The 24021-nt window shown below is 40.8% G+C and overlaps 1 protein-coding gene across 3 annotated transcripts in view; it reads right to left on the bottom strand.

The window, feature by feature from the left end:
- The window catches only part of LOC124612921, a 271212-nt gene that overhangs the window by 112631 nt on the left and 134560 nt on the right, over positions 1 to 24021 (bottom strand). For all 3 annotated transcript variants that reach the window (XM_047141411.1, XM_047141413.1, XM_047141412.1), the window contains one exon: positions 18040 to 18250. In XM_047141411.1, coding sequence (XP_046997367.1) covers positions 18040 to 18250 — 211 coding nt within the window. The remainder of the gene's footprint in view (positions 1 to 18039; positions 18251 to 24021) is intronic.

The following is a 24021-nucleotide window of genomic DNA, read 5'->3' as shown; positions in this document are numbered from 1 at the left end:
TTCAGGCAATTGTATTTCTTTTAACACAAGAACTGGCCTTTTGCCGCCATCATGAAGATAAATCCTCCAGCAACAAAGGTAACTATCTGGAATTGTTGGATTTACTAGCTCGAGGAGAGCAGTTAATCCGAGACCATCTGTCATCATCTTCAACCTTTAAATAAACTTCTTCAGATATACAGAAGGATGCAATAGAGATTATAACTCTGGCAGTTAATGAGAAAATAAAAGCTGAAATTCAGAACTGCAATTTCATTTCAATTCAGGCTGATGAAACATTAGATGTGTCATGCAAGAGTCAAATGAGTATAATATTCAGATACTGTAATGTAGACAAAATTGAGGAAAGATTCGTTGGATTTTGCGATGTTTTTGGAGATAAAACTGCTGCAGGTTTGTCAAACATTGTTCATGCACTACTGAAAGAATGGAATGTGGAAGGAAATGTGGTTAGTCAAACACATGATGGCGCTTCAGCAATGGCAGGCAGAGAAAGAGGACTACAACAATTGGTGAAGCAGTTCTGTCCCTATGCACTGTTAATTCATTGTTATGCACACCAACTGAATTTGGTACTGTTACATGCCTCCAAAGCCATATGACAGGTACACATGTTTGTACGTGATCTTACTGTATTCCATTCGTTTTTCAGCAAAACAAACTGTATTGCTAACTCAGAAAGTATTTAAGCTGCCACATACAAGCAATACTCGCTGTAACTTTCATTTCAGGGCATTGTCAACAATATCTAGTCATTTCTCAGGGCTATATAGTGTTTTTAATTATATAATTGATGATACAGACTCTCAGTGGGACCCAGAATCCTTGATCTGTGCTGTGGGCAATGAAACGACGGATGGATGATCCTATGTTTGTCTACTTGCTTTGTTTCTACCATGCATGCTTTGTTTATGTTGATCATCTCTTTAATGTTCTTCAGTCAAAAGCTGTCACAATAATTGCTTGCCACGACAAAATAAGTACTGTTTTGAGAAACTTAGGACAACCAAGAAGGGAAACATTTGTTGATGAATGCATTAAATGCAGCTTGTGTTTGAATGGCTACTCATCATTCTGTGACAGTCAAAAGATTTCTCTGAAGGCACTAACTTACGAGATACTGGATTTGCAAATTGTTCAGATGGAAAGAAGATTTCAAGACTTTCCCCAAATTCAGTTTGTTGAACTTTTGAACGAACAGTGTTTCCCAAACTATCAAAAAGAAATCCCAAAGTTGAAACTGCATCAGTTATTAGAACAGTACCATTTTTTCAAACAAGAACAACTTGAAAATGAACTGTGTAACTTATACGCTGATGAGAAAAAACACTTATCTCCAAAGATCTTCTTAAAGCACATTTCAACAATGATTTATACTCTGTTTATTAAGAAACAACGAAGTTCCTGCGTTTGGTTTTTACCCTACCCGCAAATACAGAAAGCAGTGAATGAAGCATGAGTACTCAAATGAGTGAAGAATTATTTAAGGAATTCAATGTCCTACACCCAGCTGTCATGTTTGAGCACATTAGCAATAGAAAAGACACTACTTGGAGAGCTATCCAGTGATCAGATCTTTGTAGACCAAACCTTTACAACCACACTACGCCACTGGTGAAGGTACGGGAAAGAAAGTAACGGTAGAGTACGCAATTGGTAAATAAAATGAGCATGAGAAAGATCAATAGAATTCTCTACTGGACTCCAGTTAGTTGTTGCTAATCTTTTTGAAATGTGTTGCAAAGGAGTATGTGGAAGGTGTCAGTCGATATAGTAGGCTGTATGGCTGCATGATTTAATGGTGATCGAGATGGAGAAAATTTTCTTGAGTTTCTTGTTGTGTCATGTTTTGAATTATTTCTTTGAAAGAACCATGAAAAGGGTCCACAACCAATAGTAGATATTAAAGTAAATGGGCACAATATACTTTAACTAAATTAATACAGCACATGGGTGACATAATACTTTTAATGTGTCTTTTGGTGTCCCAAATACACATCATGCATGTGCTGTTAACATAATTAAAGCATATTGTGCCGCTTTCATTGAATTTTTGAAGTATGTTATGGGCCCAGTCAGTGATTTTTTCAAAGAATTTGATTCTTGAAAATGTACAGTCCTCAGTCTTTTAGCTGTTCTGCTGTATGTAGATAAATCAACGATTTTCTAGGCCTTTTTTATTTGTAAACAAAACGAAATTTAATGATTGGGCTCTCAAATCTCACAGAAAACTTAATAAATTCATTTTCCTAGCAAAGACTACAATAAAACCTACTGAAAGAAGCAAAGCTTTGTTGATAAGTTTTTAATAACCACAGGAAAGTCAGTAACCAAGTAGTTTCGTTTATATTCCTAAAGATAATTTGGTTTTGTCTTGCTTTACGGAGTTAAAAAACAACTATACGTCAGTTCCAATAGACATGATAGAAGGCAGTTAAAAACAGGGATGTGGAAAAAGGGCTAAAAAAGACACCATACAGAAACGGAAGTCCAAAACTAAAAATTAAATGGCCTTCGCCATATTGCTTTGGCAGATAAAAAGTTAAACGCAGTCAACAGCCTGCACATCATTTGCTAAAACAGCAGATAAATTACACAGCAAACCCAAGTGGGAACACAAATGGTTAAAAAATGGGCATTCCATCAGGAAATGGCGGACAGTTAAAACTTGGGCGGAATGTGTACAAAGTGGTGGGGTAGCGCCATCTAGCAAATGGCGATGGCTAAAAAGGCAATGCACAATATGCAGCCAAGTTAAAATAACCTTGGCGGGAGGGCCGAGAGAAGGTCGTCTAAGCCGTTGGGAGAGGATTAATAAGCCGGAAGTTATTCTGTGAAGGGAGGACCATTGGCAATGCCAAAGGGACACCACCTCCTGACAGATGGCAACACACAGATCATCGGAGGGAATATAGGTACTTGCGGGCTGAGGTACGAGGGCTGCAGCCTTTGCAGGAACCTCGTTTCCTGAAAGACCGACATAACCAGGAACCCAAAGAAACATCGCACTAGCTCCATCAAGAGTGAGCAAGTGACAGTTTTCCTGGACCTGCTGCACTAAGGGATGGGCAGTGTACAGCACACATAGACTTTGAAGGGCACTGAGTGAGTCTGAGCAGAGGACACAATTGAAAAGGCTGTGTCGCTGCATGTACTCCATAGCCTGATACAAGGTGAAGAGCTCGGCTGTAAATACTAAGGAGTGTGCCGGAAGTCGATATCAAAAGACACGGGTGCCAATGAACAAGACATACCTGACCCCACGGACAGCCCGAGAGCCATTAATGTATACAAAGACACTATCGTGAAGGTTGCGAAACTGAAGGCGACTGACCGAGCCTGGAGTAGTTCATGAAGCCAAGGTGGTGAGGGATTCACACCCACTGGGAAAGTTGCAGGTAGTGTGAAGGTAAGCTGCTATAGCAAGTGTCAAAAGTGGACTCCAGGTGGTAACAGAGAAGAGGGACGAGCTCCACACTGACAATTGAAGGAATCATCAAAGTAGGTGGCACAGTATGGGTGGCCACACATGGCAAACAAACAGCAAGCATACCTGCTGAAGAGAAAGTCATGGCAGTAGGACAGTGGTAGTTCAGCAGATTCAGCATACAGACACTAAACTGGGCTGGTGTAAGAGGCACCCATGGCCAAACGGATGACGTGATGATGGATAGTGTTGAGACTGTATATAGTGTTGAGACTGCGTGAGAGGGATGAGCTTGTAGATGCATAAACAAAGCACCCACAGTTGAGTTTCGAACGGACAAGTGAACAGTACAAATGGAGGAGGGTGGTTCGATCGGCACCCCAGGAAGTACCATTGAGGAAACGTATGACATTGAGGAACCGCGTACAGTGGGTTGCCAGGTAAGATACATGGGAGGACCAAGACAGTTTCCTATCGAGCATGAGGCCCAGGAATTTCGTAGCTTCAACGAATGGAAGGGTAACAGCCCCAAGACGTAAAGATGGCGGGAAAACCACTTGCGTCACCAGTAATTCACACAGATGGTTCTGTCAGTGGAAAAGCGAAAGCCATCGTTGATGCTCCAGGAGTAAAGACGATCTAGACATTGCTGAAGATGCTGCTCAGTGAGACAGGTCCATGCAGAACTGCAATAGATGGCAAAATCGTCAATAAAAGGGGAGCCGGATGCCTGGCAGGAGACAGGCCAAAGAGGACTACACACAGGACGAAACCCTGAGGCACACCATTTTCCTTGGCAAATGTGTCCGACAAGGCAGAACCCACATGCACCTTGAAAACTCGATCTTTTAAAATGCCTGAAGGAATCAGGGCAGGTGGCCATGGAAGCCCCACATGTAAAGAGTACAGAGGATAGCAGTTCTTCAGCAGGCCAGCCACAGTCTGGGATTTCCACAGAAACCATTCATGACATGGGTGAACAAAGTAACAACGTAGTCAACTGCAGAACACGGCACTCGAAATCCACACTGTGCACTCATCAGTAAATAGCAAGACTCGAGCCACCATACCATCCGGGCATGAATAATATCACCTTGCACATGCAGCTGGTAAGAGATGTGGCAGTAGCCAGAAGAAAGATGTTTATCCTTTTCGGGCTTAAGTATGGGTATGACGGAGGTTTCACACCAGCATCCAGGAAATGTGCCCTCTGTCAAGATGCAGTTGTACGTGTTAAGCAGAAAGCGCTCGCCCACAAGATAAGAGTGCTACAACATCTGAACGTGGATGGTGTCTGGCCCTGGGGCGGAGGATCAGGATGAACTGAGAGCAAGATCTAGCTCCCTCATAGTAAAGGCAGCATTGTAGCACTCATGATTCGGAGAAGATAAGGCTATTGCAAGAGCCTCCTTCACTCGTTTCCGATGGAGGAAGGCACGGTCATAGTGGGAAGAGCTCAAAAGTTCCACAAAATGGTGGCCCAAGGTGTAGGAGAAAGCAATAGGGTCCACAATAACATCATTTGTTACTGTGGGGCTGGAAATTGGTGAATGGATCTTGGTCCCAGAGAACCGTTGGAGGTTGGCCCACACGACAGAGGAAGGGGTGGAACTGCTAAAAGACCTAGTAAATGAAATCCAGCTAGCTCGTTTGCTATCCTGAAGTACGCGATGACACTTTGCATGCATCTGTTTATAATAAATGCAGTTCGCCATTGTAGGATGACGGTTAAAAATGCGGAGAGCATGTCTCCATGGGCGAATTTTTGACGCAGCATGCCTCAGTCTACCAAAGGACTGGGACACAACGTGGTAAAGAGGAAGTGCAAGGAATGGAACATTCTGTAGCAGTAAGGATTATGTTGATGAGATATTCCACTTGGTCATCACAACTGGAGAAATCTTTTTCTTCGAAGGTTGCCAGGGAGGAATAAAGCTGCCATTTGAGTGTGCATGCGAATGGGGTAGGAGTCAGCATACAGAGAGCACACGGGAAATGGTCGCTCGAGTAGGTGTCAGAAAGAACAGACAACTCAAGACAACGGGCATGCTGGTCAGTGCAGAAGGATAGGTCCAAACGGGAATAGGTGTATGAGGAGTCAGTAAGGAAAGTGGGTGCTCCAGTGTTAAGGCAGAAGAGGTTAAGTTGGTTATGAAGGTCAACAAAGAGTGCACCTCTCTGACATGTCATGGGAGAACCCTCTAGGGGATGACGCGCATTAAAGTCACCGAGTAGGGCGCAATTTTGTTTCCTGAAGGCAGAGTACAAGGGGACATTGCAATGCTAAAAGCAGCCGTAAATCCTCTTTGTGGGACCAAAAGCCGCGAATGTTCCATTGGAGGACAGTCATGAGGAGGAAGAGATGTAGGGGTGTCACAACTTGGCGGCCACCGAGTGACAGCCGGTGTAGAGTCGCTATTACAGGGCACAGGAGGAGGACGATCCTGCTCCATGGGGTCCACAGAAACATCGGCTTGCTTGTGCAGTCATTCCATGGAGTCCAACACTGAAAAACGGTTGGCGGTGCATACTGGCGATACAGAGGCCAGCTGGGCTTAGGTACCAGTGGTGACATCGTCGAAGAGGATCTTCGAGTTGGCGAAGGAGAAGACTGTCTTAGGTGGACTTCTTCAGAGCCTTTCCAGTTAGATGAAGACTCTGGTGTTGTTTGGCTGGAAAGACAGAGGAAATCTACACAGGAGAACTCCTTCTGCCCTTTACGGCCTACCGGTTGTGTAGCTGGAGGCTTCACCCCTTGAGGCGAGAGTTTGACGGGTGCAGCACAGCTGGACGGGGTGATTTCACAACCTCAGAGCGGAATTTGAGGCCGCATGTCTGCGTGGCGATGTCCTTCATGGAGCGATCATGGAGTGAGGGGTAACAAGAACAGAACTGTAGGTGCCAGATGGTAGAATGCAGGATCCGTGACTAGCCAGTAACTTTCAGGCGACTGGACCTGGACCTCTTTGACAGCCCACTCATTAAGATACATGGGACAATCCCGAGAGGAGGCGGCATGGCCACCATTGCAGTTAATACAGTGGGGAGGAGCAGGTGGACAATCGCTCTCGTCTGCATACCTACCACAGGTTACACATTTGACTGGGTGTCGACAAGACAATCTAGTGTGGTTAAAATGATGACACTGGTAGCAGCGCATTGGGTTCAGAATGTACTGCTGGATTGTGGTAATTTCATAGCCTGCTTTGACCTTGGATGGCAGCACCACTCTATCAAAGGTGAGGAAAAGAGTGAGGTGGGCACTAAGGAGGAATCTACCTTTCTCATTACATGATGGACAGCCTTGACACCCTGATCAGAGAGGTAAGATTGGATTTCGGCCTTGGTTAGACCATCGAGCAGCCTGGTGTAAATTACGCCACAGGAAGAATTCAAAGTTATATGGGCCTCGACACGAACAGGGTAGCCATAAAGAAGCGAGGCAGCAAGCAGCTGTTGTACTTGAGAATGAGAAGTAGTCTCCAGAAGCAAAGTGCCATTCCGTAAACAAGAGCAGGATTTCACAGCACCAGTAACTGCATCAATACCTTTCTGAATAATAAACGGATTTACTGTGGCGAAAGACTGATCATATTACTGTGGCAAAAGTATGTGAGACCATGAGGAACCATGGTGCAGCAGGAAGGATCTTTGAATTACTAGTCTCATTATGTTTACGTTTTGTAGATGTGGATTGTGAAGATCAGTGACTCATCGCGAGGAAATCCCCCATAATTGCCAGCGTCTTCGATGGTGTGCTCCTTCCAACTGCAGGGCCCCCTTCACAAGGGGGCACACCCGCCTTAGGTGATTGTTCACACCTCAAGCCTTTTTTTTTTTTTTTTTTTTTCAATTGTCAGATTTTGATAAAATAAACCCTAAACATTGCTCCATTGGTCCAAGCTACACTCTATTTACAGGTGAGAATCACATGAAAATTCATCTAGTAGTTTTGGAATTAGCAAGTTCAATCAGACAAACACACAGACAAGACAGTTTCACAGTTTTATCATTAGTATAGATTGTTACTAATCTCTTTGACATCATTACACTGCAGATCTTGACTAACCCAATTACAACCTGTGACAAGGCTGTCTAGTTGCTAAGTGCAGGTCACCTCATAACAGCTGCTACTTTCAGTGCTAAGGGGTTCTCTTCCTTTCCCATTATGTATTGGCACCAAGTACACTTGGTGAATATAAAATAAAAATCAGGCCTCGACGAAAAATGTGTAGAAACTTGTTGTTGAGGGAAAAGGAACATTTAAAAACATGGCTACATAGGCAAACGACTAAAAACCTGGATAATGAGAAAAGAAACAAAGTTAATGTGGAACTTTTCTGGCAACCCAACAGAAAGACCACAATTTAGTGTGGCATTCTGACTTCACTGTTCTGGCTGCTAACCCCATTTCGTTTGCCGGAAGATATCTCAAATTTTATTTTTGAGAAATTGCTCAACCAGATTTATTGCACTATTTGTTGGTACAGCTGTAACAACTCTCAACAACACAAGAACTCTTCATGGTGTGGCTATCAAAACTGGAATCGGAAAAGAATAAGTCCATGAAAATTTCAAGATGGCACCACTGCCATCAACATCTTTTGATCAGGAAGTAGAATCCATACAGAAATATGTATGCAGATTGGTGCAACATTTCATCATGCACAAATTATTAGGTTGAGGGCATAGCTTTTCTTCTTGTTAACACTGGCATAAAAACTTTTAAATTAATTCAAAAAATATGTGCTGAAGTAAATCCTGTGACACTATCATATACAGATATTAAAAACAAGCCACAACATTATTTTAAAACACAAATGCACATAGCAGCAGACAGGCATAAATTTTTCAGCTATTTAAAACACCGAATCAAGGTTACAAAGAGAGGATAGTATATTTTTAGGGGCTCAGTAGAGACTGCAAATTTCTGTGTGAAGATGAGAAGTCCAAAAACTCTTACACAGATTCTCTCATTCATGAAATGCTCATTATACTCTCACACAATAAGTTAAAGAAACACTTTCTTAGTTTGACTCACCCATTGCTACAGGAATGTTTGCCTTCAGTCTGGGGTCACAAACACTTGCTTGACTCAGATGATGCATTCCAGTTCAAAGTTGCTAGTGTGTTCATGACACATGGACAACAACCTACATGGACAAGCCATGACTGCAGCAAAGGCGGACAGTCACAGGGCACAATAAGGCAACATCCACTCACAAATAGATTCAATGGATGGAACTTACATTCATGAGCATGATGTAATGTTACTCACAAGTCCAGAGACTGTTCTTCAGAAACGCACACACACTATTTGATCAAAAGTATCCAGACACCTCTATGTAATGTAGAATTGGCCACTAGGTATCATGGGATGTGGATCTGCTGTATAAAAGGAGGTGGTGTGCATTGATGTAATCAGTAATGAATCAGTTAACAGAATATCTGAGTTAGGATAGCTCAGAGACTTCGAATGCGGGCTAGTCAGTGGATGTCACCTGAGTAACAATAGCATTAGGGACATTTCAATCCTTCTAAAGACACCCAAGTCAACCACACATGCGTCAAGTACTGATGAACAGGGACCATCGAGCATTGTGTCAACTGGTTGTAAAAAAAAAAGGAACATAATAATAATAATAATAATAATAACAATAATAAAGTCACATGCAATCAAAAGAAGGAATCACTCAAGTGTGCCAAAGTGCTATCAGCAGTGCATAGGAAGTTGAAAAAAATGGGGTAACAAGAAGCTACTCACAAGCCAGACATTTCTGTAGTCAGTGCCGACTGACACTTGAGGAGTGTGAAGAGCACAGCCAATGAACAGTGGATGACTGGAAATGAGTGATAAGAATGTTATCTGCCATCATATGAACAGTGTCATACGGAGGAGGTGGTGTTACAGTATGGGGATGTTTTTCACGGTTACGGTGTGCTCCCCTTGTTGTGCTTACAAAAACACTAAATCTGGAAGGTCATGGACATGAACACATTTTACAGCATTGTGTGCTATGTAGAGGAATACTTCGGAGATGATTATTGTCTGAATCACTATTATAATGCACCCTGTCACAAATCAGCACCTGTGAGGAAGCAGTTTGTGGACATTTAACATTTCTGAAATGGACTGATCTGACCATGGTCCTGACCTGAACTCAATAGAACACCTTTTGGATTAATTAGCTCTTTAACTTTGCTCCAGACACCAGTGCCTGACAGCACTACCTTCTTTGGTTTTGGCTCTTGAGGAAGAATATAAAGTTCGATAGTAGAGTTCGAGGTGTCACAGAGGTGGCCACAAGCCATTAACAGGTGTTCAGGTACTTTTGATCAGAGTGTACTGCAAAAATAGAGTTGTTCATAAATCTGAAGTAGGCAACACAAAGGAAATTAGGCAATGTAATAAAATACTAAGCACACAAAAGCAATTCATAACAGAAATACTAATAATACAACTGATGTTCAAGATGAACACCTGCAAATCAATAAATTTTGCGGATAAAAAATAAAGTGCACGCTATGTTCTCAGCTAATGACAAAGCTTTTGTCTGTGATACTCAGAATGAATGAAGTACCACTGAAATTTCAAACTGGCGTAGGCTCTTCCTTTTCTGCAATCAATCTGCAGGCATACAAAAATCTAGGATTGAATTTAACACAATTTAGAAGTTCGATATTTAGCTACAGCGACGATCAAATACCGATCAAAAACAAATGTTGGATAGAAGAAATTCACAAAACGGATCAGAATCACAGTAATAAATTCACCCAAAGCAACAAATTTATTGGGTCATCTTTTATTCAATAAACTAAGCTTCACAATGCAAAAAGGGGTAAGTCAAGATTCACACTAATGGCAAAAACTGTTGCAAATGTACAATACCGATTTTTCTCAAGCAACAAGCAGCATTAGAAACTACAAAGCGTGTATCACTTTGAAGCCAAACATTGCGCCAAACTCTATAAAGCATGCAATATTCTATTTGCTTTAAAAGACACTGGTGAAATAGGAACTAGATTCACTCGAACAGAATATCATTACAGAAACAATTACTAGTAGCCAATGGGCAATGCCAATAAATTAGCTGTCAGCATATACTTAGAAAAGCTAAATTAGAAGGAGGATTACTTACAGATACCTCATTATGAGGAAACACACAAATTCTTGGGCATAAATACTTCATTTGGACTTGATGAATATGAAATATTGCCTTTTGGGTTCACCAGTGCACCAAATTTGTTTTAGGTATACTTTGTTATGAAAAGGAACAAAATGAATATGGAATAATGAGTGCCGACATGTATTTAACATATTAAAAAAAAGTTTACTAGGTACCACACATCTTATTACATATGAGTCAACTAAAATGTTCATCCTGCAGCAGATGTTCCTGAATATTGAATCGGCACAGTCCTGTGACACAGACAACGTGGTTTGAAACAGCTTGTTTGAGACAATCACTACTGCTCAGAATAGTCATAGTCAAACTGAAAAGGAAGCATTGTATAATAAAATCCAGAATGCTGCTACAGTAGTTTAATGTTTTTATTGTGATGGATCCATTTCAGCTAGACTGCCACCTTCAGACCACGTCCACATATCATCAGTGGTCACTGTCACTCTGTACTGTTATTAAAATATGGTGTAATTTAGGAAGGTCACAAGCCACTGGTAGCTATATTTACACCAAATACTACCATTCCTTACAGAATGGCTCAATGCTTACAGCACGGGCACTTCTTTTATCAAACTATGATTATAAAATTGCTTACAGGTCCACATCTCAACGTACAAACATAGATTTGCACGATACAAATTTCTATCCTTCTGCTGATTTGTCTTTCAGCTTTAGATATCATCAATCAAGACACTATTAAAGATTTTCCACTGAATGCCAATGTGACACTAAAACTCGTGCTGAAGTATCCACTGTTATCTAAAACAATACCTTCAATCTGAGCGGCCTTCAGAAAAAGTGTTGGTCGACCTTAAATTTCGTACTGCCGCATGAGACATGCTCTCACTGTCCACATAGACGTCACTTTGGTACTTTCAGAACCAGGAAAGACATGAGTTGTGATTACGAAAGTGTTAAAACCGAAAATGCTTCAAATGTTACAACAATGTACCAAATGCACTGCTACTGGGAAAAGAAAAAACAAAAATAAAGACCTAGAAGCGATGCTGGCAAAATGCCACCTATGCCGAATATATCAGTTAGCTCCCTCATGGCATTTTTTTCTACAGCCACAGATTGAAGAGTTTTTAGCAAACAGAACACCGCATGTTGTTCTCAATGGAGAGATGTCTACAGATGTTAAAGTAACCTCTGGCGTGCCACAGGGGAGTGTTATAGGACCATTGCTCTTCCCAATATATATAAACGACCTAGTAGACAGTGTCGGAAGTTCCATGCGGCTTTTCGCGGATGATGCTGTAGTATACAGAGAAGTTGCAGCATTAGAAAATTGCAGAGAAATGCAGGAAGATCTGCAGCGGATAGACACTTGGTGCAGGGAGTGGCAACTGATCCTTAACATAGACAAATGTAATGTATTGGGAATATATAGAAAGAAGGATCCTTTATTGTATGATTATATGATAGCGGAACAAACACTGGTAGCAGTTACTTCGGTAAAATATCTGGGAGTATGCGTACGGAATGATTTTAAGTGGAATGATTATATAAAATTAATTGTTGGTAAGGCGGGTGCCAGGTTGAGATTCATTGGGAGAGTCCTTAGAAAATGTAGTCCATCAACAAAGGAGGTGGCTTACAAAACACTCGTTCGACTTATACTTGAGTACTGCTGTGGTCATGAACAGCGTTGAATGTGGCAGGAAGCACTGTTGACCCCAAAATGCTTTATTTCAATGTCTGCTTCACAATCTCCCCAGTACAAGCTTTTCTGAACTACTTAGGTGGGCATGATCATTGCAACACATCCTCTGTTTCTGTATTTCTCCTGCCTCGATCTCTGCTAACCCTGCCATACCCACACCCTCTTCCCAAGTTTCCCCATCCTCTGTTCTTTCATCCCCTCCCGATCCACTTCCCCATGTCATCAACAGTGTATGCTGGAGGAGTTTGTTGGCTCTGGTGCTCATGTGTTGTATCCATATCCCATACACTCACTGCATATTCCTTCCGCTTTCCCGTTTTTTAAAACCTGCTATATCTCCCTGAGCTGTCAGTAACCCTTCCTCAACCCTCACTCTCACCTCTTATCTTCCAGTTACCACTCCACCGATAAAACCCCTCACCCTACGCTTTCACTGACAAAGGAGAAAATATAAAAGTATAGCAAATGAAGCAAATACAAAAGAAGTCAGATGTTGAAAAAAGACAAGCGACATTAACAGAAAGTGAAAAATAACAAAGCAACCACAGCTAGAGGAAAAAATGCAAGGCTGTAAAAACAAGCATAGAAATGTTAAAGTGGAAAACAGAAGCACCAGTATGAATATGAAGTGCTCGATGACAAGCCTGAACTAAGCAAAAAAGGAAAAGATTGTAGATGGAAGGAATACACAGAAGGGGCACTACAGAAAAAAGCCGAACACTATTTCACTTTCCGGTGATACTGATCCTATGACTTAACTTAGAAGACATACTGTAGAATGGCAAACCTGCAGTTGCAGAATTTATAGATTTAGAGAAAATTTTTGACAATCTCAACTGGAATACACACCTTGAAATCCTGAAGATAGAACAAACAAAACACAGGGACACAAGGTTATATTGAACTTGTATGAAAACTTGGCTGCAGTTATAAGATGGTTTTTATTGCAGTTATAGGAGTTGATGGACATGAAACAGAAACAGTAGTTGAGAATAGAGTGAGACAGGTGCACCCTACCCCCGACAAAGTTATTCAAACTCATGGACATTCAACAGCTCATTCAAAAAGAGGATATTAGGGTCAGTCCATGTGAAATCACATAAAAGTTTTTCTTGACATCTCAGATAGTAGTAGTTGCCTGCTTAAAACAGGCAAAATTAAGACATTTTTCAACCTTTCATTTTTAAGTTGTTAATGTTCAAAGTTTCCAAAACTATGATTTTCTGTCGTGTTTTGCAACCTTGGAACATTCATATTTTAAAAGCTCTCTGACTGAAACTTCTAAAATTTGAATTGTTTTATTCAGTTTCTTGTAAGTTTCAAAAAATATGTGCTGCTAGACTATACTCATAAAAAACAATGAATTTTCCTAAACCAATGTAGCTGTGATTGTGGATGTGAAATTGCCTGCAGCATATTCCACACGCCCATTAACACACAATTAATAGCATGCACTGTGCCCCTCACTCACTCCCCACCCTAGTCAAAGTAAGTTTTTTTTTTTAAAAAAGTCGAGGGAACACACCAACTTTGAAGCCATGTTTACAAACACACTACAGAGACATCAAATAGCTGTAGCAACGCCAGCACTCCAATTGGTTACTTTTGACATTATAATGAACAGAAGATGAACAACTTGTATGACCAACTCTATGGCAAGGCATGGAGAGCTGCATCACACCAGTCTCAGGACTGAAGACCACAACAACAACATGGCAAGGCCCTAAATTTGATCATATTTTTTTGACAACAGGTGAGATTTGACAAAATTCCCTACTGCACCATCAAATTTCTTTGACATAAATAATTGACATAACAACTTTGACAAAGAAATATGATAGCATAACACAAGCCTAAGTTGTAAAGGATGCCTTAAATGGCGAAAACTCAAATACAGCTGTCAGATCGTTATTATTTTTTATTTGGTAACAATAATTTTATTACATTACTAGAATTACACATTTAAATTTTGGTTTGCCTTTCCCATGTTAACTGTGCAATTACTATAACATACACCCTAACAACACACACTCAATAAACATTATGAGTAATTTACTTAATTGTACCTTTATTTTACAAATACATTAATATTATTAAACACTGATGTAGCTGTTACTACTTAGCTATGTGTTATTTGAGGCTTCAGATTGAGAAACTTTCTACTCATCTTGAACAAAAAAACAATATGGCATCCAGTAACAATCTTATTAGAGTCTAAGATTATACAGCCTTCCTTTGAATGAAATACTTTAGTCCTTTCAAGCAATAATGCCAAATTATTGATGTAACAATATATTCTTTTCCAACATATCTGTGAGGTTTTTTGCATCTCTTAATCTGATAAGTCTGTATGTTCTTCCAGTGGCAGTCGAGCATTGGCAACATGAGTATGAAGTTATTTTGGAACTGTCAATTTTTGTGGTGTTCTTGATTCGTTTGGAGCTGGTCAACAAAGGATGCATAAATAAAAGGTTTTAATTCTCCTACCTTTTCATATCTTGGTACCACACAGGCCACCATTTGTTGCACAAGCAATAAATCCTGTAAACACTTCAAAAGACATGCTATCTGCATAAGGACCCTCTTGAATTTTATGCTTCACTTATAGGAATCCAAGCAGATAAGCATCATAATTTGGAATACCTGTAATTTCTGTGGTATCATAAAATCTTCTTGCCAAGCTCCATTCTTCTACTGCATGCTCATCATTTGTCACACAGAAAAAAGTGACTTATGGATTATTTGCTTTACTCCATTTAAACAACTGGAATGTGTATGATATTGCACTGCCTGTGAGGTTAGGAAGAATGATGCAATGTGTCTTTGAACACGTCTGCACATTGAACAGGCAGTGCGGCAACTACAGCCATTATGAAATACATGAAATGTACTTGCAGTTGCAAATACGAACAACCACCTGCGGTACAAGGGACTGACAACAAAGAAAATATGCGCTGGACTGGGACTCGATCCTAGATTTCTCACTTAATGTGAGCAGTCATCTTAGCCACTTTGGCTATCTAAGCACAACTATTGGCCAGACCCAGACTTTCACATGGTGTCATTCCTGTGCCACAACCTCTACATAATGTGTGTATGAGTACAGGTTGTGACACAGGGATGATGATATAGAAGTTTGTGTCTGGCCATGAGTCACGCATGGACAGCCAAAGCAGTTAAGGCAACTGCTCATGTAAAGTGGGAAATTACATTTTGCGTAAAATGCCACTACTACTATTTCAAAAAGGTTGCTCTTGAAATTTAGTCAGATGTATCAGTTGGAGAGTAAATGTAATTATCCATATGGTCATCAAGGTCACTGGGTGTGGTGCAAACTAGACATGGCAGAGAAGGATGCATCCACTGGTCCCAAGTCACATGGCAGTACACTTGCAGCAGTCTTAGTGGTTGCTGTGGACTGCTGTCACCTCACTGCAACCATCCAATGGTTACAGTAAGCTCTGTGGCGTGCCTACTGATGTACCTGCAGAACATGGTTTCCTCCTGGACTGTGATTTAGACTGTTGGCACATACCACTGATGTTTGATAGTCCATGGACTTCTCCGTGTGCCTAATGTGGTACTGTCTTGTATTTCAAACAAATGAACTGATGGTATACGGGTACATCAAGAGTGTGATTTGTATTTGACTGCTTCTCAGTCGAATCTACACACATTATTATCCTGCTTTAACATGTGAGATATTCAACAAATTTTTAGAATACTGTATTGGACAAGAGGTATCCACTTCCAGAAATTTTTCATTTTGTGTATTTCCAGAAGTGTGTGATTTATTTATAAGCAATTTGTAATTAATAAAATCAACGTTGTTCACGAAGTAGATCTACATGCATGCAAACCTGCTCCAAAATCCCCACTCCCATGCTTTGCTAATTTTGATCAACAATTCATCTCTACTGAAATGTGTCAGTAAACATGAATATTTTCGACTGTAGTATAAAAATAAATAAATATATTAAAAGTTAAATAAACCAAGTAATACACAACGTCTCTTAAATTATTTATGCTAATTGTTGCAAGACATTGTTTAGCATATTGTGCTGATTAGTACTCAATAATTTCATTTTAATTTCAGTTATATGGACTGGCAAGCAAACCACACACAGCTGTGGCAACGCAAATTCCAGTAAAATAAAATTTATTTAAATATTTTCCCACTGGAATACCATCATGAAATTTGGCACATACTTTAACAAACAGTGTATGATCAAAACATTTCTCATCTGTTGTCCTTAAAAACTACTATTTTGAAATAATCAGAATTTAAAAAAAATCTTTATCAGAATTTTGCATTTTTTCTGAATGTGGCAAACAGAAAATTTTTTTAAAGCTTGTAAGAAACTGAACAAAACGGTACAAATTTCAGATCTGTTAGCCATACAGTTTTAGAGATGGCTATTTTAAGATTTGAAAACATGACAAAAATGCACAAATCTGAAAACTTTCAAAATTAGTAACTAAAAAATTAAATGTCAAAAAAATTTTAATTTTAGATTCCCCATTATTTTGATGGATAGAATAAAATGACAAAATGTGGTGTGAACTGTATCATCATAACTAGAAATAGTTTATTAAGCTTGCCCTTATGATGTGCATTACTTATTGCCAGAAAATGACAGTGCTGAATTAGTGTTGGTCACTCTACAACTTGTGGCATTGTTTGTAGGACACATCACACTCTGTGGGGATGTCCTCCATCATCAGTTTCTACCTGGACCAATACCTGACAACTTTTGAATGCACAGGCAGCTATAAAAATTTGAAGGTGCCACCAACAGCAAAATGCTGTAATGTAGTGTTCCACAAATGCCGAAGGCTCATTAATTTCATATGAAACTATTTTTACTTATGCATGCAGCTTAATTAAAATTACATCTAGTATTTTGACTATCAAGTAGCAGAAATTACTGTCATATCATTGCAGTTGAAATGGATATAGCAAAGCTAATTATTAAGGCAACTTTGGCTCTACATTACTACTTATCAGTTTTTAATGCGTGGGAGCATTCATCTACCAAGCTTTACTGTTCTCCAGCATTTCCGGATTCTGAAGACGACACACACAAATTTGCTGATGGATTGGCAGTGTAATATCTCATAAGAGGTCTGAAGGTATGACACTCATTTCTTTTGAAGATCTTTCAAACATATGGTTGCAGAGTAATTTTTTTTCTTTAACTGACTGCACTTAACAGTTTAACATAAATTTTACTTTCTGTTTTTCCCCCAACATGTACATAAATATGATGTTAATGTCACTAAATATAAGTTAACTGGTAGATATGTTTTCATTTTCAGCATGGCACTATAAAGCAATAAAATACGACAGACATTTAGAATATACAGAAATTCAAAAATATTCATTCTGAAACCAATACCAAAACTGGTAGAAAATAACACCAAAATTGTTCTTGATAAGGTAGACAATACATGTAATAGATAAATGATTTCTTGTAAGAAGGAGAGAAGTGGCAAAATGGGTTGAGTGGACAGATGGGGAAATGAGACAGAACGGCACAAGCAGGGAAAATTATACACGAGGAGATAGTTAACCAAATGAATAAACCATTATTTTCATAATTTTACCCCCACCCCAATAGGGCATTTACGTATGAATGAATGAAGTAAAACAAAATTTCCAGCAATCTTCTAACATTATAAATATACCAACAAATGCAAACAAATTATAGCTATCAGATTCACCATGAAGGTAGTCACAAATATCTTTGCATTGTACATACCATTTAATGGTACCAAAAGTCTTCTGGCAACTGTTATTGCAATCAATTTTGTCTGTAGAAGCAGAACAGTCGTTATTGACAATGGCGTCCATTCTATCACGATACCATGAATGAAAAGTTTTGTCAGCTTTGTGAATGGCTGCATCTGCTCCATGGAAAGAATAGTTATTTCCTGGAGAGCAACAGATTCCTTCTGATATCTGATCATCACCTGAAAAAATATTTCCACGATTTTACTACTAAATTGGTATGAGATCCATTAATTCTTTAAAATCGAAAACATTTATGAAACTATTACTCAAAATACAATCTTCTAGTTTCATAGTTGTCAATAATACACTAGGAAAATTAATAATTAGGGGCTAAATTTTATAAATGTACTCACATAATGTTTAATTACCTGTACTTTTGTATAATAAGAAATTAGGACTTATAACATTCATTATTATCGTCTACTGTTTGGCACTGTTACTGGAAAATGTAAGATATCACATAAATTCACCGACAACAGGACCACATGGCCATCAGATTTTTGTAATGTTTTATATTTTATTCTATGTGATGGTCAGATCTCAAACCAAAGGAGTTTACTGTAACTCTAAAAAAAATTACTAAGAAAATCAACACTGAAGCTCTCCTAGTGACTTTAATCCACTTAAGATACAATAATATTTCGGCGGACCATGTGAATCTATCGGTAGCACTTGATACTGATAATAAGTGGTTTCAACCTCATCGCCCACCCCCATTCAATTTGAATACCTATCACATGTAAATATAAAATTCATCAAATGTACGCTAATTAACACACACGAAAACTACACGTGAAAATGTGATACTAGATAGCGCCTCTATATGGAAAGAGTGAAAAGTGTTCAATGCCTGTCTGTGTTTACGAACTTTACAGTACACATTTTACTATTAGTTAATGACAGCTGCTGAAACTGAGATCTCGTCCAACTGGCCCAGCAATTACAGGAGCAGATTTACCAGTGGAGCAAATTACAGCTGTTTAAGAATAATAGATTTCAGGAAATTCCACAATGGTTGGAAGGGATATGACATCTTTTGCAAGGGATACAAAATCAATGATAGAGAAGAGTAGATAAAAATTCATTCACTAGTACATCACCAGTTGGCCTCTCCAATTTCTGGCAAAATGACGTGGCATGCCTGATTCGCTTTGAAACTTTGCAATAAAAGTGAAATCTTTAATAACATGAATGACGTCTGTTTTTCATTTCACACCTTGGAGGAGGAGGGGGCAGAGGAAGAAAGGGGGGAGGGGGGCTGCGACCGCAAAAATGCAGCATTTTTACAGTGTGCCATGTTTCTGTGACACTTATTGCTCTGATTCGTATGAGACCACTCTTGTGACCGGACACAGTCCAAAGAGAGAGTATTTGATTTCCAATCTAAAGCTTTTTTTTCTCATTTCTGAGCCAAAAACCTTAATTCATATAAATAAAAATCAATTGCCAGACGCATGAAAGATCATCACTTGAGAGCAGACAGACTGCTATTTTTGTTGTGTTCATAATTGTCAGGACAAGGTTTGTGTGAAAGAAAATTTTTGGAAAATCCACCAGAAAAGTTGGATGGTATTTTTGTATGAAAATCTCAATGAAAGAAATGAGATGGTCAGTTTTGACAACTCTGTTGTAACGTTCCCATAAAAACAACAAATTCTGCACTGAATATTGATATCTTGAGAAAAAGAAAAGAATTAAAAGCACTGTTTCAGTGCGTTATCAAACTGATGTCAGTTTGTGGTAATTTTGTGTGTTGCAAACATTCCACTGATTTCAGTTCACGGTTTATTTCTTTGGGAAAAATATCACAGTGAGGCATCTAAATGTTGGTCGGCGTACACGCTATGCAAACCAACTACCTGGTCATTGCGTCAATGAGACTGATAAAGAGCGCAGCCAGCATTTGGAGGCAAACTGAATACAAATTTCTTGAGTGCGATCCATTATGACTCCTAAACAATGGATAAAGTCACATTTGACTCACTCAGCTGGAGCTTATGCACAAAATAATTAGGAATGTCTACAAAACACATGAACAAATGTGACAATTGAAAATCAACATTTGGCGTTCAGATCCAATACTCAATTATGCTGCGGATATATAGGTTGACTTCAGAACAATGAACAATGTTTGTCAACATTGTAATTAGGGTTGCCAAAAGGTTCCCCAAGTGAAATTCCCTAATTTGCAGACAAGTTTTAGTATTTCCTTAAGGGGAAAAAGGACAGGTATACACTCGCACACACACACACACACACACACACACACACACACACACACACACACACACACATATCCATCCGCACATACACAGACATTTGTAAAGGCAAAGAGTTTGGGCAATGTCTGCTTGTGTCTGTGCATGTGCGGACAGACACGTGTGCGTGAGCGCACCCCCCCCCCCCCCCCCCCAAAGCAAGTCCCTCTACCCCCGGGACCGGAACGACTCCCCACCCTCTCCCCCCAAAACCCACATCTGCTCCCCCCACCCCACCCCGAAGAAATAACCACCGGGCGCGAAAGCCCGAACCCCGTGAGTATGCTTGTGTGTCCATCGACGTGCCAGCTGGCCCCCGCCCGGCAAGCCACACCATCCCTATTCAATCAAACACACACACACACACACACACACACACACACACACAGATATATATATATATATATATATATATATATATATATATATATATATATATATATATATATATATATATATATATATATATATATATTAAAAAGCGCTGGCAGGTCGATACCCACACAAACAAACACACAAAATTCAAGCTTTCGCAACAAACGGTTACTTCGTCAGGAAAGAGGGAAGGAGAGGGAAAGACGAAAGGATGTGGGTTTTAAGGGAGAGGGTAAGGAGTCATTCCAATCCCGGGAGCGGAAAGACTCACCTTAAGGGGAAAAAAGGACGGGTATACACTCGCGCACACACACATATCCATCCACACATATACAGACACAAGCAGACATATTCAAAGGCAAAGAGTTTGGACAGAGATGTCAGTCGAGGCAGAAGTGCAGAGGCAAAGATGTTGTTGAATGACAGGTGAGGTATGAGTGGCGGCAACTTGAAATTAGCGGAGATTGAGGCCTGGTGGATAACGGGACGAGAGGATATATTGAAGGGCAAGTTCCCATCTCCGGAGTTCGGATAGGTTGGTGTTAGTGGGAAGTATCCAGATAACCCGGACGGTGTAACACTGTGCCAAGATGTGCTGGCCGTGCACCAAGGCATGTTTAGCCACAGGGTGATCCTCATTACCAACAAACACTGTTTGCCTGTGACCATTCATGCAAATGGACAGTTTGTTGCTGGTCATTCCCACATAGAATGTGTCACAGTGTAGGCAGGTCAGTTGGTAAATCACGTGGGTGCTTTCACACGTGGCTCTGCCTTTGATCGTGTACACCTTCCGGGTTACAGGACTGGAGTAGGTGGTGGTGGGAGGGTGCATGGGACAGGTTTTACACCGGGGGCGGTTACAAGGGTAGGAGCCAGAGGGTAGGGAAGGTGGTTGGGGATTTCATAGGGATGAACTAAGAGGTTACAAAGATTAGGTGGACGGCGGGAAGACACTCTTGGTGGAGTGGGGAAGATTTCATGAAGGATGGATCTCATTTCAGGGCAGGATTTGAGGAAGTCGTATCCCTGCTGGAGAGCCACATTCAGAGTCTGATCCAGTCCCGGAAAGTATTCTGTCACAAGTGGGGCACTTTTGTGGTTTTTCTGTGGGAGGTTCCGGGTTTGAGGGGATGAGGAAGTGGCTCTGGTTATTTGCTTCTGTTCCAAGTCAGGAGGATAGTTGCGGGATGCGAAAGCTGTTTTCAGGTTGTTGGTGTAATGGTTCAGGGATTCCGGACTCGAGCAGATTCGTTTGCCACGAAGACCTGGGCTGTAGGGAAGAGACCGTTTGATGTGGAATGGGTGGCAGCTGTCATAATGCCTCGGTGCACGGCCAGCACATCTTGGCACAGTGTTACACCGTCCGGGTTACCGGATACTTTCCACTAACAGCAACCTGTCAGAACTCCGGAGATGGGAACTTGCCCTTCAGTATATCCTCTCTTCTCGTTATCCGCCAGGCCTCAACCTCCGCTAATTTCAAGTTGCCGCCGCTCATACCTCACCTGTCTTTCAACAACATCTTTGCCTCTGTACTTCCGCCTCGACTGACATCTCTGCCCAAACTCTTTGCCTTTACAAATGTCTGCTTGTGTCTGTGTATGTGCGGATGGATGTGGGTGTGTGTGCAAGTGTGTACCTGTTCTTTTTCCCCCTAGGGTGGGTCTTTCCACTCCCGGGATTGGGGTGACTCCTTGCCCTCTCCCTTGGGGCCCACATCCTTTCGTCTTTCCCTCTCCTTCCTTCTTTCCTGGTGGGGCGGCCGTTGAGATATATATATATATATATCATTCCACGTGGGAGGGATATGTCTGGGAACAGGGATGGTGTGGCTTGCCAGGTGTGGGTGCTGGCATGGGGGGGGGGGGCTGTGGGTTTTGGGGGAGAGGGTGAGGAGTCGTCCCGGGGGTGGGGGGACTTGTCCTTGGGCGGGGGGGCAGGGGGGGGGGGGGACGGGTGTGCGCTCGCACACACGTGTCCATCCGCACATGCACAGACGCAAGCAGACATTGCCCAAACTCTTTGCCTTTACAAATGTCTTCTGCTCCCAGGATTGGAATGACTCCTTACCCTCTCCCTTAAAACCCACATCCTTTCGTCTTTCCCTCTCCTTCCCTCTTTCCTTACGAAGCAACCGTTGGTTGCGAAAGCTTGAATTTTGTGTGTATGTTTGTGTGTCTATCAACCTGTCAGCACTTTCGTTTGGTAAGTAACATCATCTTTGTTTATATAAAATAGGGGCGTCAGTATTCCTAAACATGTGAGCAAAAATCTTAAGTAGTAACATCAACATCTTTTGTAATGAACTGTTTTTAGATGGGAAAAGCAAGCCAAATGGTGTATGTGTTTCATTAAGAACACTGATGTTATTTTATTTCAATAAAAGGAAACACATTTGGTGACAAAAATACACATTTCCAGATTTAAAATACCTTCACTAGTTTCAGAAATAACCTCAGAAAAAAGTAGGCCTCTTCAATGAAGTGTACAAGGCGGAGAAGAGTAGTGTAAACCGCCACTATATACGACTTCCAATACAATGTTGATTCTACTATGTTTATTATTGTCAGTTATGCCTATTATTTTAGAGGTAGGCCTGCTTAGCTGTGTGGTAACATGTTTGCCTACCATGCAGCGACACCCGGGTTCAATTCCCTGTTGGATTGGAGATTTTCTCCGCTCGTGGACTGGGTGTTGTGTTGTCCTCATCATCATTTCATGATCACCAACAAGCAAGTCACCTAGTGTGGCATCACCTGAACGAAGACTCGCAACCCAGCGAATAAACTCCCCTGGATGGGGTCTCCTGGTAATCAATGGCACACAATAATTTCATTTTACATGTGTTGTGTGATTTTTCTTTCGAAAAATATGCGAGTACATAGCGTACAAACTGCAGTCACTGCCACAATTTTCTTATCATTCATACTTTCTAATATATAAACTACTTTCAAAGTTCCAAAATGCAATAGAATAAATAAAATGTCTATAAAATGCCACACTGTACAGTGTACCTGTGGAGAGACAGTTGCAAGTCCTGAAATCCACTGGCCATAGCCTCTGGCCTGCCGAGGAGCACCACAGTCCTGGGTCCATGGATAAACCATGACTACACCACACAAAAATTGACCTGGCCTGCGGGCAGATCGGTGAGACCAGATGCGACGGGTAGGGCCTGCACATTCGCGGGAAACGAAGGGCTTCAGATAGGCACGCCCGATCCTTTAGAGATCCTTGGCCCGTCATTGAAGTCCACTCGTGTGGCCAGCTATTAATGTGTCACAGACACCATGCTGATGAAATGAGACTACAGT

This window comes from Schistocerca americana, chromosome 4 (assembly GCF_021461395.2).
Source record: "Schistocerca americana isolate TAMUIC-IGC-003095 chromosome 4, iqSchAmer2.1, whole genome shotgun sequence".
NCBI lineage: Eukaryota > Metazoa > Arthropoda > Insecta > Orthoptera > Acrididae > Schistocerca > Schistocerca americana.
This window is presented reverse-complemented; position numbering and strand designations above follow the sequence as displayed.